Here is an 18,102-nt window from a genome sequence, read left to right as displayed (position 1 = left end):
TGACTCTAAACTGCCCTCTGTAATGCCTATTCGTTCAAGGGCAATTAGGGATGGACAATAAATGCTGGGCCAGTCAGCAATGATTTTTTAAAAGCTGAATTCTACAGAGCTCAGTCAGGCACCGGTAGCTACAGAAGCCAGTTCTCACTAACTACTGTAGCTGGCCCGTCAGAAGGAACTTAGTTCAGGCCTAAAACTGAAATAAACTTACATTTTAACAGTAGACTGTAGTTAAATGCAAACAAAATTTTAGAAAGTGACCAAACTCGAACTCTGTCTCAAATTGCACTCTGACGAGGGGCTTCGTCTCCCTTGAGATGAGATACTTCAGAAGGTCGTTCCCATTCAACAAATCGAGGATATTTTGTTCTGAAGTTCAAAGCAAATCATTTCACTGTTGGATCAAATGGCTGACAGGTAATTAAAGTAGTGATACCTTCACAAATGAGTTCTCATAAATTGATTGGATCAGGTGAACTGCACTGAGCACTGCTCACAAACCTTTAAAAAAAATATAATTTTGCTAATTGTATTGATGAATACAGCCTCATCTGATTACCTTATTTCAAACAGACCGAAGTTTATGCTGAATAGTTTCAGCAAGATTAATCTGGTCCAACAATATTGAAGCGATGGAAACAAAGAGCATGAGAAAAAAATTCTCATTAAATAGAGTGAGAGAGTTTATTGCGGTAAATTGAGGGCTTTAAGACCCAATGTTAAAAAACTCTCCACCAATTTAATGCACTGTTCAACTATTTCTTTCATGTACATTATTCATTTTAAAATATACAGATGACAATGTTCAACAGGCAACACAGACTGTATTCAAATACACCAAAAGTATCCTCAGAATTATCCATAACCACAGAATGTTTGCAAAAGATTTAAAAACTCCCTCAGTGCTCATTTCTTGGATAGAACTCGTTATATATCGGCAATCTGCCCACTCAGCACACCAAGCGTACAATACTCAAAATCCTATTAAACAGCATATACGTCAACAACACACATGGAGATGCTTTGAAACGTTAAAGCCAGAATTTAAACTATTACATCTAGAGGTAGTTTAAATCTAGTTATATAACTGCCTATTTTCATAAAGAACAAGCAAAGTTCCCTTTATTCACTGAGGACATATCATTGTTACTTTTGTGCAAATTTTAAGAATACATATTTTCTTCAGCATCAGGTGTTGAAGAATGTGCAGCATTTTCAATAAATGGAGTTGTTCATTTTCGCAAGAGGGTAGAAGAGTATTTTAGCTCTTCCAAGGGCCCGGACATCTTCAGTTTCTCATCACAGAATCTTCTGGAGAATAGCATTGGTCAGATCTAATGTCTCTTCTTTCACCAATACTATATCATAGGAGTCAATGTACTTTTCCAAACATTCTTCCACCTAATGCACATTAAAAACAGATACTGAAGTTTAGAATGATGTACATTTGATTCTGGGATGGAAGATGTGATGCAGCAACAGTGAATAGTGTTAATCTTGAGAAAGAACATAACTTTGCCATGCAATTACAACATTATAATTCAGGCTCTAGTACAATGCACCTTAGACAGACTACAGTGTGTTTGCTGGATAATGAATTAATTGGCGGTGGCATAGTGGTTAGCACTGCTGCCTCACAGCGCCAGGGATCCGGCTTCAAATCCAACTTTGGGTCACTGTCTGTGTGGAGTTTGCACGTCCTCCCCGTGTGTGCGTGGGTTTCCTCCTGGTGCTTCGGTTTCCTCCCACAGTCCAAAGATGTGCAGGTTAGGTGGATTGGCCATGCTAACTTGCCCTTAGTGTCTAACAGTCAGGTGGGGTTACGGGGATAGGGCAGGGAGTTGGGCCTACGTAGAGTGCTCTTGTGGAACGTTGGTGCAGACTCGATGGGCTGAATGGCCTCCTTCAGCAATGTAAGGATTCTATGAACTACCCAGCAACAAAATAGAGAATGGCTGACAACAAGAAATCTGAAACTTACTTTATAATATGTACATTAATCTTAATTTTCAATAAAGCACACCAATGAAATACATGCCCTGCATATTGAACTAATGTCAGATTGCATCAGCACAACTTCACACTGGCCATCTTTAGAACAAGCCACTCAAACAGTATTGGCTGGTAGGTTAAAATAGTTGTGGCCAAAGTAAACACAGTGCGGTGTACAGCCACTGAGTAATATTGATGCACAATTGAATGTTACATTAAACCATGCCCAGCATTGCCATTTCAGCATTACTAAAATACTGCAGAATAAACCAAGAGGTTCAATTTCAAGACGGACATGTTAATAAATGTGATGGTTCAGAGGCTGTGCTGGTTTATTCCGATTGGGAATGCTCCAGTCTGCTTATTTAATGAAAATAACACGATTACGGAATGCTCCATGGACCCTAGTTAGAACTGAGAACTTAATGACCAGTTATAACATTTCTTACTTTATCATTTAAGAATCCAATCTTGAGAATATTGTCGACATTTTGAACGTCATGTGCCATACTCAAATCTCCCAACGAATCACCCAGAAGAATGATGTTACAATTCTCCTTCAGTTGGTTGAAGTACTCGGAGCTCCTTAAGGCTCCGTCATGTTTATTATAAACATGGATGAGTTCACCTTTAAATCCTTTTAGAACACCCTGAAATAAAACAGTATGTTAGTTACTTTGATCATAAACTGTTTTTCACCTAATAAAAATAACTGACTGTTTAAAAACCTGGACCCACAGATCAAAGTTGGATATCTTTCACAGGGGCTATATAAATTCATTTTTTTTTTTAAGTGCAGTCACAGTGTAATACAATAATCTACAGTTCTTTTATAGTCCTTGGCCAGACCCTTGTTGGCAAGATCCAGTTAGGAATTGATAATGGTTTGGTTACAGCAGGCAAAATTGAGATTTAAGACTTGCTCAGTGATTAAAGGCACAAAGTTCTATGGATTATGAACTAATAAAAATGTTAACAGGCCTGAAAGATAAAAACAATTTATAATATCTATCTTATGCACTAACATTCAGGGTTAATATGATATATCGTGAATTAACAAGCAAACTCTGGTCAAACACACCAGACTATACAATAAATGGCAAATGCGACCAAGACAGAGTCCATGGATTTCTCAACAACCCATGCACTTGAACTCCCTGGCTCATGAGGGATTCCATTCTCTTCACCCTGGAAGATCTATTCTAGGAATTATCTTCAAAAGTCACTCCAACTTGGGACTGTACCAAGAATGGCCTGGAGATGATTGCAGGAATTCAATCTCACCTCCCGAGATTCTGTTGTCCTGGATTCCCGATTCCACATTCAATCACCAACTCACAAACACAGCTTCTGCTCTTCAGTTGCGCCAAGCAGAATACTACTGGTTCAAAAGGGATACCGTTGCCCGCAGCGTCTAGTCACCAACCTTCTATTGCCTTCTTGGATCTTAAGGGCTCCTTCAGAACCCTTGACTAGGAAAGCGCCAACAACGGCCAACCTTGCAGTGTTTCAATCTTATCTCTTGAGATTATTTCCCCCTGGATTCCGCAGTGACAACTCACCAGCACAACTTCAGCACTGAGATTGTTGCTCCAGAGGGGAACCTTTGACCCAACGGCCCAAAGTACTCTACCTAACGGAAGCCTCTTTCTCTTGCTCCTATATTTTATTAATACTGAACTGGGACCGTTTCCTGTTCTTGTCCCCTCACTAGGACTCTTCTTTTGGGATCTGACACTGTCCCCTCTCCCTAACCCCTGCCTGAGACACTAGTCTTCGAATGGTACTCCACTCCGTCACATGACCCAATTTCCATGCCATTTTTCTTCTTGCAAGGCACAGTGCCCAAAGAACAAAATAAATGCAGAGCTGTGCATTTACAGAAGTTCCAAAATCCGTCGGGAGTTGAAGATCCCAACTTTTGCTCTCACCGGTAAGGCAAGTTTGACATTCATGGCCATTCCTAATGTTGCAAATAATTCTACAACTCACAGAATTAAACATTAAAGCAGCTAACTCACCTTCTCATCAAAATCCATGAAGTTGGAAACTACTTTCACATTCGAGTGAAATACACCAGCTTGAGAAATAATCTCCTCGAGTACATCACCAATCCCAGCAGAGAATATGAATACTGGGATGTTGTGTTCATTCAGCTTATCGAAGAATAGCTCATAGCCATCTCTGGAGGTGGACAACACATTTCAAGTTACAAAATTCAGATCCCCCCCCCCCCCCACCCCAAGAAACCACAGTATCGTAACTAACCACCATTTTCACATAATTTCTGAAAATAATTGCGGCATTGAGTTGTGATTTCCCTCATTAATAATCATGCAAATACTTTTCACGGAGCCTGTATCCTCGGTATCTGGGCATAAATTTATTTTTACTATTCTGCTTTTCATAAAAGATCCTGAACTTGGGCTATCTGGGGGTCTCTTTGATTAAACATGAACCGACATTCCAATCAAATCCAGTAGCTGATATATTACGAATAGCTTCAACTGAAGGTCACTACCCAATTATACAGAATGGAGATAAATATTCTAAATTTAATATTTAAGTAATCGTAAAATCGTATTGGGTGAGGTAACAAACTATATTGGCATTGGAAATACTCTTACAAATGTGAATATAAAATGCTAACACTGTCACACCAGCTGACTCACCTAAACTGTTCAAGTATGCATGTTTCTAAGTTATAAGCTCACTTCACGCATTTCTATACACAAATCTCAAGAATACCTGTACGGAATATCTAAAAGAACATAATGCTGCAGAGCTCTGCTGAGTATTAACGTATTTGTTACTGTATAATAAAACATTTCTAAGTAAATTTTTGAATTAATTGCTCATGCAGTTCTATATTTCTGTGCCGATCGTGGACTCTACGCTGCCCCTCATCTGAAACGCGGCAGTTACTGGACGGCATGGTAGCAGTGGTTAACACTGCTGCTTCACAGCGTCAGGGACCCGGGTTCAATTCCCGCTTGGGTCACTGTCTGTGCGGAGTCTGCACATTCTCCCCGTGTCTGTGTGGGTTTCCTCCGGGTGCTCCGGTTTCCTACCACAAGCCCTGAAAGATGTGTTGTTAGGTGAATTGGACATTCTGAATTCTCCCTGTTTACCCGAACAGGCGCTGGAATGTGGCGACTAGGGGATTTTCACAGTAACTTCATTGCAGTGTTAATGTCAGCCTACTTGTGACACTAATAAAGATCATTATTAATCATTACTATCATTATAAAGTAATCATTATTAGTAGTAGTACCTCAGCATCACGTCAGATTCCCTCACCGCCTCGGCCAATTTCCCTTTCTCAATACCTTGTTCAATCAGTAAATTGTGAGCTTTTGTCCACCTGTACAAGAGAATTTTTATCTTGAAAATTGTTGGTACAAATACGGAGACTTAGAAGGAATTATTTTGATCTCACGGTCAAGAAAGTTATCAAGAATTATTAAATAATGAAACAGTTGGCTGGCTAGTCTTGAAGACCAGTATTAAAAAAATGTTGTTTAAAATTGGAGTTCACCCTTCATTCCATAAAGAATTGATCAGGGAACTTGCATTGTCATTGATTTGGAGCATACAGGTTATAGGTCCAATGACAAGGGCACATCGACAAATTAGATTTCAAATCAGGATGTAACATGGAGGTTCTCAGAGTTAAAGGGCACAAGAATATCTATCAATGGAACGGAAGGGATTTCCATCCTGAACAAAATTAAAATAAACCATTTAGGTTTTAAACAAATAACTTTTAAACAAAAGTTTCAGCACAGAAAAAGGCCGATTCGCCCAGCGTGAAAAATGAGCTACCCAGCCAATTGACACTTGCCCACCCCAATTCTCGCTACCCCCCACCCAAGATGGATCCGCCCTCTAGCAAAAATTATAAAAACTCTATATTTTTGGCTCTCTCGTACTCCAATGTTTCCCTTCTTATTAATCTTTCAGTCATCCTTTGCTGTGGCTTATATTTTGTCCAATCTTCTGACTTGCCACCTCTTTGTACAATTGTGTGCTTTATCTTTGATACTATCTTTTACCTTTCCAGTTAGCCACAAATGTTGTGTCCATCCTTTGGACTTTTTCTTACTCCTTGGAACGTGTCTATTCTGAAAAGTCCCCTTAAATATTTGTCACTGCATCTGTATTGATCAATGTGATGAATGTAAGAAATTGTAATATTTTGCAGTAATTTAAACTTGGGTTAAGATGCATAGACAGTATGACTTCTAGAGCGGTTTTTAAGGTTTTGCAAAATTTAGGTAAGCATAGATTTGAGCATTATTTACTCGTTTACAGATAAGCTAACTAATGGAACGTTGTTTAGGTTGCAGATAATTTCTGAGTATTGCGTTTGGTCCTGGCTAAATAAATCCAGGGATATCTTTTACAGATTATGTAGTTACTGGCAGGTGTCTGGTCTGTGTGAAGAGTCAGTAGGTCCTAGAACACTAATCTGAACAGAGGTGATTCAGTTTGATTCTGAAATGTTCTTTCTACAAAGATTCTGCAGAGAAAAACAAGTAAACCCCCGGTTGTTAACTTTATTCACGAGTGGTAATTAATATATATTGATTTCTTAATTGGAATTTAGTGGCAGGTTTAGGAAGTTACGTTTTTTTTTCTTTTACAGAATAACTGTTAATTTAAAGCTATTTCTTTGTTGCTAATGTGATTAAGTTAAAGTTTGTTTTAACATAACAGATACCTATTGGTCAGTGTCATCACACCTGCTGTGCAGTAACATTGCCTCAGTTTTACAAATTGAAAATATTTGGGATTCTTGTTCAGAATCCTTGCACTTTTCTAATTTGCCAATTCTGCTTTCATGACCTAATCATTGCCCTTATTTAAGTTTTAAAACATAGTTCCAGACCCACTGCTCTCTCCCTCCTTTGAATGCAAAATGTAATCATTATTATTGCCCAGGGACACCTTCACTATGAGATCATTAATTACTCCCATCTCGTACACAATACCAGGTCCACTATGGCCAACTCTGTGGCTGGCTGTGCTGTTCTAAGAAACTATCCCTGAAACACAATGAACTCAACTAGGCCTTCCTTGCCCAGCTGACTTTTCCAGTCTATTTGTAGATTAAAATTGCTGATGTTTATCACCGTGTCTTTTTGATAAGCTCCAATTATTTCTTCCTTTGTGCCCCACCTTATCGTGCGATTACTGGTAGGGAGTCTGTACATAACTCCCATAAATGACTTCCTGCCATTACCATTTCTCATCTCCACCCAAATCACTTCCGCATCCTGGTTTCAATAATTTTGGTCACCCCTCTCTATTGTGCTAATACTATCTTTAATTAACAGAACTCCCTTCTGCACGTTTTCCCTCGCTACCTGCCCTTCCTAATCAATCTGTACCCTTCAATATTCAAGTCCCGATCCATGTCCTTCTGCAGCCATGATTCCACAACCGCTATCAAATTGTACTTATTTGTTTATATACATGCTCTCATCCTACAGATGACCACATTTTTCAGATTCAACATTTATATAAAAGGGTAAGTTAAGGACTTACCATTCAACCATGAAGGGGTACTTCTCCTCAGCACTAATAGTTGGATCAATTTCAATTGGATAATACTTACTCCTAATCTGGAACAACTACAAGGAAGAAAAATACAAATGAAAATTGAAAACATGACACTAAAGAAAATAAATGTTTACTGTTGAAACAAATACCTTTTTCCTACAGTCCTCAGAGATTAACTTGCAGTTGTCAATGATATCTGTCAAAATAAAATGGAATTAAATTAATGTTCAAGCATATATGTACCAGAAATCAATTGTGTAATTACATGTTCAAGTTTTAGTCCAGTTGTTTGGTTTAGCTGTATAGGATTAATGCTTCTAAAGAAGTCACATTGGACTTGAAACGTTAACTGTTTCTCTCTCTCCACAGATGCTGCCAGACCTGCAGAGGTTTTGTTTTTATTTGCAGCAGCCAGTATTGTGCTTTCAATTAGGGGTTGGTGCTTGTTTAGTAATATTCTATTCTGCATACATGGTTAGGAAAATCAGTTACCAGTGTTTGCAGGCAACTAATATTGTTGTAACCTAATACATATAAATCATTTCAATATGCCCAGTCATTCAGACCAAGAAGCTTTGTGACAACTTGTGCTCAGTTTGCTGAGGACCACTACAATAGGCAAACTCAGAATGAACAGATAGGAAGGTGATAAATCTGCCCAACAATGCCGCCAGTCATAAACTGTCACACTTCCGGCAAAACCTTTCAAAACAAAATGGGATAAACATCACCAAGTGGAAACTCATGTCGGACATTTGCAGAGAAGGATGAAAAAGGACCATTAATCTGATGAGTTAAATCGATGGTCAAACCCTCCTGATGCACATCAGCTAACTGGCAACTGTTAAACTGCAGCTTATTTTGCAGGTTGACTCCACGATAGCGTAGCCAATCCATGCAGCAACTTAAAAATCCCAATGAAACCAGGATACCAGTAAACACATTTTGAAAATGAACCAAAGGTTTGGCAGGAATGAACAAAACAGTTTCGTAAAGTTCAGAATTGAGGTGACAGGTTTTAGCTTTATGGGCACAAATCTTCTGTTTCTCAGCAATGTGAAGGCACCAGTTCAATGGGTCCAAAATACCTACTGTGACAGGTAGGACATCTTTTCCCATTGTGGAAGAACTTGCTTAGTGTCATATCAAAATCTGTGATTATCTGTCAAACATGAAGAGCATAAGACAATTAGTACTGGAAATTACTGCAAGCATACACTTTTCAAAGCAAAGCAGTCACAAAGCATTAAAAACAGGTTACTATTTATGAAAAGTTATTGATTTTCCAATTGGTCACATTATAAAAAAACGTATAGCACTTTTCATGATACTATCGATGTGTCAAAGTGCCTTACAGCCAATGAAGCTCATTTGAAGTATAGAAACTTTTGTAATGTAAAAAGTACTGGATATTGGGCGGCACAGTAGCTAGCACTATTGCTTCACAGCTCCAGGGTCCCAGGTTCAATCCCCGGCTTGGGTCACTGTCTGTGTGGAGTCTGCACGTTCTCCCCGTGTCTGCGTGGGTTTCCTCCGGGTACTCCTGAAAGATGTGTTGTTAAGTAATCTGGACATTCTGAATTCCCTCTCTGTGTAACCAAACAGGAGCCGGAATGTGGCGCCTAGGGGATTTCCACAGTAACTTCATTGCAGTGTTAATGTAAGCCTACTTGTGACAATAAAGATTCTTACTATATTCTAATGTATTAGATCACGGTGTTCACATGATGCTGTCCCAGGACTTTGACTATTTCTTCATGGGATGAGGGTGTTGCTGGCTAGGCCAGCATTTATTACCCATCCCGAATTGCCCTCAAGAAGGTAGTGGTGAGCTGCCTTCTTGAACCACTGCAGCCCATGTGGTGCAGGTACACCCGCAGTGCTGTTAGGGAGGGAGTGCAGACCGAGCTACAGCGAAGGACTTGAACACGGATACTTCAGTTGTATTTCAGTATCTTTAGGTTTTAAGATATGCGTCTGGAGGAAAAGTTGCTCTTCGCAGATTTGTCTCATTGGCTAAACTGTGAATCAGACCACCAGAATCAGCAGCTTGTTTTATCTGTAAATGAATCACTAATTGATTAATTTATATCTGGTTCCCATATGAACTTAAACGGCATGAAGACAAAAAGGAGGACTGTGTCCGCACAAAATGCGTGTGCTGTAATTCTGCAAACGTTTTCGGGAAACTAAATGTGATATAACTAAAACTCTAGCAGCTACAGAACACCAAAACATATATTTAGAAACAAAGTGTACTTTGGTAAGCTGTGCTTCCATAATCTAATTTTATAAATATGTAACAATATTATAGTTAAACTTTGATATTTTATATATGGATGCAAATGTCTGACACTTTGTCACAATCACACAGACATTTGGTCCATTGTACAGTTGCCAGCTTCTCTCCTATCGCCCTCGAGATTTCTTATTTTCAAGTACTAACAAATTCACGTTTAAAGTTACTACTGTAGCTGCTTCCACTGCCCTTTTAGGCAGTGCATTCCACATCATGGCTCAATAAATTCTCATTTGCCCTCTGGCTATTTTACCAGTTATGTTAAGTCTGTGTTCTCTGCTGATCAACCTTCCAGCCAGAGTGATGTTTCTCAGTATTAAAGTCCCACAGCCTCCTCCAGCTGATCCAATCTATTCCCCGTTATCTCTCTCTGCTGCTGGCCTCTTCCAGAAACTGCTCCCCTTCACTCCACTTTACAGAACTTTACTCACCTTGGTCACACTCCCTGAAACTTCTCCCTCACCCACAACTTCTTCAGCCCTTCACCCCCCACCCCCCCCCCCCCCCCCCCGCCCCCCAAATCCCTCTTTTTCAAATGTCTGTTTGATCATGTTCCTAATTCTCTTAATGCTCAACATCTGTTTCATGTCTGTGAAGGGGTGTATTGTACATGAAAGTGTCCACGTGATTGCACATTGTTGTATTGTATTTCGCCCTCACAACACAAAGATGTGCAGGGTAGATGGATTGGACACACTAAATTGCCCCTTAATTGGAAAAAATGAATTGGGTACTCTAAATTTATATTTAAAAAAAGGTGTTATCATTACAGCCTTGGTTCTAACATGGACGAAAGAGCTGAAATCGAGAGGCGAGGTGAGAGTGAGTACCTGGGACATCAAGGCAGCATTTGATTAAGTGTGGAAACAAGGAGACTTAGCAAAACTGGCATCAGAGAATCAGGTGGAAAACTCTCCACTGGTTGGAGTCCTACCTCATACAAAGGAAAGTGGCTGTTGGAGGTCAGTTATCTCATTTCAGGGCATCACTGCAAAAGTTCCTCAGGGTCCTGTTCTAGGCAAAGTCATCTTCAGCTGCTTTATTAATGATCTTCCTTCCATCATAAAGGTCAGAAATGGGATGTTCACTGATGGTTGTACAATGTTCAGCACCATTCATGACTTCTCAGATACTGAAGCAGTCCAGTCCCAATAGGTGAGGTGAATAGGCCATGCTAAATTGCCCCTTAGTGACCAACGGTTAGGAGGGTTGGGCCACGGTAGGGTGATCTTTTGGAGGGTTGGTGCAGACTCGATGGGCCGAATGGCCTCCTTCTGCATTGTAGAGATTTTATGATTCTAATCTGAACATCTTTGAACTGTGGGAGGGAACTGGAGCACCTGCAGTAAACATACGCAGAACAGAGAGAACGGACTAACTCCACAGTCACCCAAGGTCAGAATTGTTCCTGGCGCAGCGAGGCAGCAGTACTAACCACTGTTCCCTGTGCTACCCTAGGAGTTGGCATTACCCTAGCTGAAACCCCACTATTAACATCTGCAGGTTACAAATGATCAGAAACTGAACTGGGCTCACTATATAAATATTGTGGTTCCAAGAACAGGTCAGAGGCTAGGAATCCTGTGGCAATAACCAATTTCCTGATTCCCCAAAGCCTGTTCACCATCTATACAGCATAAGTCAGAAATGTGATGGAATACTCTCCATTTGCCTGGTCGAGTGCAGCTCCAACAACACTCAAGAAGCCTGACACCATCCAAAACAGCCCGCTTGATTGGCACCCCTTCCGCAATCATTCACGCCCTCCAACACTGACAAATTGGCAGCCTTGTGTACCATCTACAAGATGAACAGCAACTCACCAAGGCTCCTTAGGCAGCACCTGCCAAATCCACGACCACTACCATCTAGAAGGACAAAGGGCAGCAGATACCTGGGAACACCAACGTTGGGAGTTCCCCTCCAAGTCACTCATCATCCTGACTTGGAAATATATCGCTGTTCCATCACTGTCGCTGGGTCAAAATCCTGGAACTCCCTCCCTAACCATGATGTGGAGATGCCGACGTTGGACTGGGGTGAGCACAGTAAGAAGTCTTACAACACCAGGTTAAAGTCCAACAGGTTTGTTTCAAACACTAGCTTTCGGAGTACTGCTCCTTCCTCAGGTGAATCACCTGAGGAAGGAGCAGTGCTCTGAAAGCTAGTGTTTGAAACAAACATGTTGGACTATAACCTGATCTTGTAAGACTTCTTACCGTCCTTCCCGAACAGCACAGGGAGTGCTGGAACTAAAGAAGGTTTCCCACCACCATCTTCTCAAGGACAATTAGGGATGGGCAATGGATGCTGTAAATTAATAAAGGAAAGTTGAAGTTGAAATCTTTACAGTACACCTGATAGATGAGAAAATCTGGAAGCAGGGTGAGGTGTGATTAAGATAAACTTTCTTGTTGAGGTCTGACAAGCACTAGCGGGGCCAATTAAAAGAAAAGACTTTCATTAAGATATGTATTTATAGTATTTAATGACCACCAGACACCTCAAAGCATTTTACAGCCACTTAAGCAGTTTAAGTGTGGTCAGTATTGTAATATGGGAAACACAGCAGTCAATTTGTGCACAGCAAGCTCCCATAAACAGCAGTGTGATAATGTCCAGGTAATTTATATGTATCACGCGTAGGTAACATCCACTCAAGAGACAATCCAAAGGCAACTGGGTCAAGGGCAGGAACAAAGCTTGACCAACAGATATACAAAAGGGTTTCCGATGTATCCAGCTGCTCGGTATGCTTGTCTTTATGTAGGGTATGGCTCACTCCACATGGCACTAATACTTAATCAAAATGCACTAAAATCTGAAAAATACCACTCAAATTTAATTTCCAGTCTGAAAAGCGAGATTGAACTTTGCAGATTTCCCTTCAAGCTCTCTCGATATCACCCGATATTGTAGCAGGTGCCTACCTGAAGTTTGGAAGCTCCTCCTTTGATAAGACCACATATGATTTCTTCCACTCTCTCAGGGTCCTTAATGTGGACATTCTTTTTCTGGAATTCTGGCATCTGTGAGACAGAGGAATATTTATCATGAGTATTGTGATCACTCAACAGAACACAGCATATACAAATATCACAGACAACTTCATTCTTTGTATACAGTAAACCTATAGAATCCATTCACTTCAGGTTAAGGAGCAATGAAATGAGGTAGCAGCAGTGGGACGTTAACATCAGTTATTCAGGAACACGGCTTATGAAGCAGATGTGACAATTTACATCAGCAGAGCCACTGAATGCACAGAATTGCACAGCAATCAAAATGAATCTATTCATGTGGTTAAATACCAGTCGTGGTTGACTCCTTTCCATAAACACAGAAATTTGGCATGCTAACCAATATTGAAATTTACTAGTATCTTTTACTTTCAGCTCACTTGGCTAGACAGCTGATTTGCGATGCAAAGCGAGGCCATCAGCACGGGTTCAATTCCCGTACTGACTGAGGTTATTCATGAAGGCCCCACCTTCTCAATCTTTCCCCTTGCCCGACACCAACAGCCAGTTTCCCCCTCTAAGGGGATCTGGGAGAATGGCGACTTTACTTCATTTGAAATTCATTACACTGCACATCCGACTAGCATTCACTCAGGTTGCTGAGAACTTGCAAAATTAATTCCAACCCTTTTAATTCAGGGAAACAGTTTTATTAAGATCCCACCCAACAGAGTAAATTACCATTGGCATACTCCTGAAGGTAAAAGCAGATTATAGTGGATTTCCAAACTAGGTTTAAAATGAAGATTTGACAAATTAAAGATTATACAAGGCGAGGCTGGGAATTCTAATCTATTTCCTGCCATATTTCCATACCTAAATCGCTTCCCAAGTCACATTCTTTAAAGTAAATTAATTCTAGGTTTAAACGTAGAGACAATTTGGTTACATTACAACTTCCCCATCACAGTATGTTTCCACAGAGTAGGGTACAGGATACCATCTGTTTTGTGTTCCCAAGTGTGCTCACATTTTCCCGTCACCAGATGCTCTGTTAAAATTATTTGCAGGAGCTACAGGGAAGAACTTGATATTTAGTACAGCAGGCCAGCTTACTTCAGTTAGTAGCATCTTGCCTGTGGCAGCTGATGATAGGTTCAATCCCCACTCTGGGACCTCGAGTGGTGTGTGCCACAGGGATCAGTGCTGGGGTTTCAGCTTTTTACAATTCATATCAATGACTGGATGAATGAATTGAAGATGTGGTCGCTAAATTTGCTGATAACACAAAGAAAAGTAGAATACTAAAATGGGAAGAAGACACAAGGAGGCTACAAAGGGAAATAGATACGTTAAAAGGGCAGCACGATAGCACAGTGGTTAGCACAGTTGTTTCACAGCTCCAGGGTCCCAGGTTTGATTCCCGGCGTGGGTCACTGTCTGTGTGGAGTCTGCACTTTCTCCCCATGTCCGTGTGGGTTTCCTCCGGGTGCTCCGGTTTCCTGCCACAGTCCAAAGATGGGCAGGTTAGGTGGATTGGCTTTACTTAATTGCCCCGTTTCCAAAAATACTAACGTTTCCAAAAAAGTTAGGTGGGTTTACTGGGATAGGGTGGAGGTGCGGGCTTAAGTAGGGTGCTCTTTACAAGGGCCAGTGCAGAATCGATGGGCCAGATGGCCTCCTTCTGAAATGAAAAAATGAAAATCGCTTATTGTCACGAGTAGGCTTCAATGAAGTTACTGTGAAAAGCCCCTAGTCGCCACATTCCAGCACCTGTCCGGGGAGGCTGGTACGGGAATCGAACCGTGCTGCTGGCCTGCTTGGTCTGCTTTAAAAGCCAGCGATTTAGCCCAGAGAGCTAAACCAACCCCTGTACTGCACTGTAAATTCTGTGATTCTACGAGTGGGCAAAAATCTGGCAATTGGAGTATAATGTGGGAAAGTGGGAAATTATCCATTTGACAAGAAAACTTTTAAAAAGGAAGATATCTAAACGGTGAGAGACTGCAGAGCTCCAAGACGTGGAGGGATTTGGGTGTCCTTGTGTATGAATTGCAAAAGGTTAGCATACAAGTACTGCAAGTTCATACTTAGTACAGTACTTGGTTGTTACCATTTATGGCGAGGGGACATGAATACACAAGTAGGAAGGTTATGTTTCAGTCATACAGGGCATTGGTGAGGTCACACCTGGAGAACGTACAGTATTGGTCACCTTATTTAAGGAAGATTGTAAATTGCATTAGAAGAAGCGCAGAGTAGGTTTGCTGAACTAATACCTGGATTGGACGGGTTGTGTTATGACGAGAAGGTTGGAGAAGCTAGGCTTGCATCCACTGGATTGGATTGGATTTGGATTTGTTGGAGTTTAAAAGAGTAAGAGGTGACTTAATTGAAACATGCAAGATCCTGAGAGATCTTGACAGGGTCGATGTGGAGAGGATATTTCCTCTTGTGGGAGAATCTAGAACTAGGGCCTACTGTTTAAAAATAAGAGGTAGCCCATTTAGGACAGAGATGAGGGCAATTTCTTTTATGAGGGTTGAGGATTTTTGGAGCTCTTCCTCAAAAGCCAGTGGAAGCAGAGTAGCTGGATATTTTCAAGGCAGAGGTGGATAGACTCTTGATAAGCAAGGGGCTCAAAAGGTTATCAGGGTAGGCAGGAATGTGGAGTCGCAGTTACAATCAGATCAACCACAATCGTATTGAATGATGGAGCAGGGTTAATGAGCCAAGTGGCCTAACTCTTGCTTGTAATTCGTATGTGTGCATGTTAAGCACAAAATCTAGGCTGACAGTGTTGCATTGAAAGAGTTTTACATTGCTGAAATGCCATCTTTCTTATGAGATGATAACTAAGGCGCCTACCAGCTGTTCAATATGTTAATATTTCACAGTACTATTTGAGAAGCTGCAAGTTCCCCCTCTGCTCTCTCAATCAACATCTAAAAAGCCTCAATAAGCTCACTTATCTCACTGCTGTTTTGGAACACCACTCTTTCCATTTACTGCACACCATACCCCAGACTGCATGTGATATTACAAAGCAATTCACTGGTGGTGGCCCAAGTCTTGCAATCAAACTGAGATACGGACGACTGGGCTAGATTTCAGCCACTGTTTTATCTACTGCACAGGTCATATTACAAATCAACTTACAAACCATGGTACATAAAGTATAAAGAGAACTGGAATCAGACAACATTAACCAAAAGGGCGGTACAGTGGTTAGCACTGCTGCCTCACAGCGCCGAGGGCCTGGGTTCGATCCCGGCCCCGTGTGGAGTTTGCACATTCTGCCCATGTCTGCATGGGTCTCACCCCCATAACACAAAGATGTGCAGGGTAGGTGGATTGGCCATGCTAAATTGCCCCTCAATTGGAAAACAAAAAGAAATTGGGTACTCTAAATTTATTTTTTTTAAAGAAACACAACAACATTAACCACATCGGTGAGTGGAAGTCTTCCTAGCTACATTCTAGATAGCTGCTATATAACAAAGGAAACAGAAAAAAAGATGGAAGCAATTGACAATCACAATTTGCAGAGAAAATAGACAGCAGATATTTCAGAGTGGTGTCTTCAGAACAGAAAAAAAAAACAAATCCAGAAAAGGGGAGAAAAGGAGAGGCAGAAACAAAAGAATTGAACAAATAATAGATACAATAAATAAAACACAGTGAAAGTCAAACAATGTGTGAAAAGCAAAGACAGCAGGAAACAGGAGAGAGATGTCACCACGCAAGCAATGGAAACATGGGGACCAGGTCCAAAATCATAGCAGAGCTGGAGAAATACAGAGGATCCCCCCAACTCCTAAAACAGAGAGGCAAGGACACGGAATGCAGCCTTGCCTGCTGGCACCGTGTTTTGATAAAGGGCCTCTCTTCACCCAACAATCCTATTTCCAGGCACTAGCAGATCCACACTGCTGCAATGGAACTGGAGGATATTGACCAAATCCTCAAATCAATGTTTCGACGGCAGACCTGCCCACAAAGCACACAATAGATTATATTCAAATATATGTTTCATTTCTACCAGACACCACTTATTTTTTAAGTTATATGCTTGCAGAGAAGTTTAACATACTTCTTGCAAACATTCTAAAATTATATCTATTTCTGGGTAACAGTAGCAATTGCAACAGCAATTCCACTGTAAGCCGACACTCCGACAGGGCAGGTTTTTCACTGCCACCATTTTGCTTTGTCAATATTTCTAAAACAGCTTTCATACATTTCAGACACGGAAGGAAAACCGTTCATCTCAGCTCATCATTGTGACCACAGGTTTTAGAACTGGGTTACGGATTTTCCTAAAATGGTGCAGAGTAGCTACTTTTATAGGAAAATGTGCAACTTGAAAAGCTATTTTGCAACTAAATTAGTTAACCAACAGGTCGAATAATCTCTTTATGTTAATACAACACTCGAGACAGTGTGTGACTGGCTGCATTTTTTCAGACAGTTATTCAAGCTGAAATTTCCAGAAAGCAAAGCTTTAACATCTGCAAACTGTTTATCTGTCGACTGTGCTCTGGGATGGAAAGCCAAGGGCAGTAAGATGATCCATGTTGAGCACAGGGATCTTTCGTAATGTCTGTACTATTCAGCTGCTCTGGTAGTTATGGGTGTCTGTCAACCCACAACCGAATACAAGTTACCACAAAAAGATAATATATACACCATTTAGAAAACTGACTTTGCATCATAGTCAAACAAAGGTATCACAAAAGGTGTATTTAGACATTACTGAAGGACTGCTGCACGTAACCAGAGGCAGCCCTGCTCGGTGAATATGGATTTTGCTGTTTTGTAGATACCTGTGTGCGTAGTGCAGGGCAGCTTCTCCTCATTAACCTTTGATTCGGTCCTACAGTCATGGCAGCCGTGCCCAGAAACACCCAGAGCCACAGTACTTGCATACAACAGCTCACAAAGAAACAACCAATTAAACTACTTTTTAAAAACCTTCCGGGTCTGAGCTCAAATTTCTGAAATATCTCACTGTGGTGCTCAAAAAACCCAAAGACCTGCAATTGATTCACCTGCAGATGGTTTGCAGCACAAGCTGAGCACAGGTTTCTATCAGGCCATCCTTGCTGCAATCTGAAGTGATAGGAAAAATGTTGCAGATCATCAAAGGCCCTTATATAAAGACACAGCCCAAAATAGCTTGAACGCAGTGCCTGATACAACAAATAGCAGGGCAAAGCCATCTGGAATTCCAGTTTATCAGTTTGGGTCTGGATAAAACTTGTGGCCTTTTAGGTGCATAAAACT

General features: G+C 40.9%; 1 protein-coding gene across 1 annotated transcript; it reads right to left on the bottom strand.

Annotated features, from left to right (window-relative positions):
• Window positions 1-659: 659 nt before the first annotated feature.
• On the bottom strand, window positions 660-17,931 carry nt5c3a (5'-nucleotidase, cytosolic IIIA). The gene is made up of 9 exons (XM_038810388.1): window positions 17,868-17,931; window positions 12,787-12,885; window positions 8,650-8,719; window positions 7,707-7,753; window positions 7,543-7,628; window positions 5,267-5,356; window positions 4,014-4,176; window positions 2,442-2,642; window positions 660-1,401 (listed from the first exon to the last, which is right to left on the bottom strand). Exons 2-9 carry the CDS (start codon window positions 12,883-12,885, stop codon window positions 1,300-1,302), a joined length of 858 nt encoding a protein of 285 aa, XP_038666316.1. The 5' UTR covers window positions 17,868-17,931; the 3' UTR covers window positions 660-1,299.
• Between the last annotated feature and the right edge of the window lie 171 nt (window positions 17,932-18,102).

The sequence above is a fragment of the Scyliorhinus canicula genome, chromosome 10 (assembly GCF_902713615.1).
Source record: "Scyliorhinus canicula chromosome 10, sScyCan1.1, whole genome shotgun sequence".
Taxonomy (NCBI): Eukaryota; Metazoa; Chordata; class Chondrichthyes; order Carcharhiniformes; family Scyliorhinidae; genus Scyliorhinus; species Scyliorhinus canicula.
Note: the sequence above shows the minus strand (reverse complement) of the source record. Positions and strands in the feature narration are given on the sequence as shown.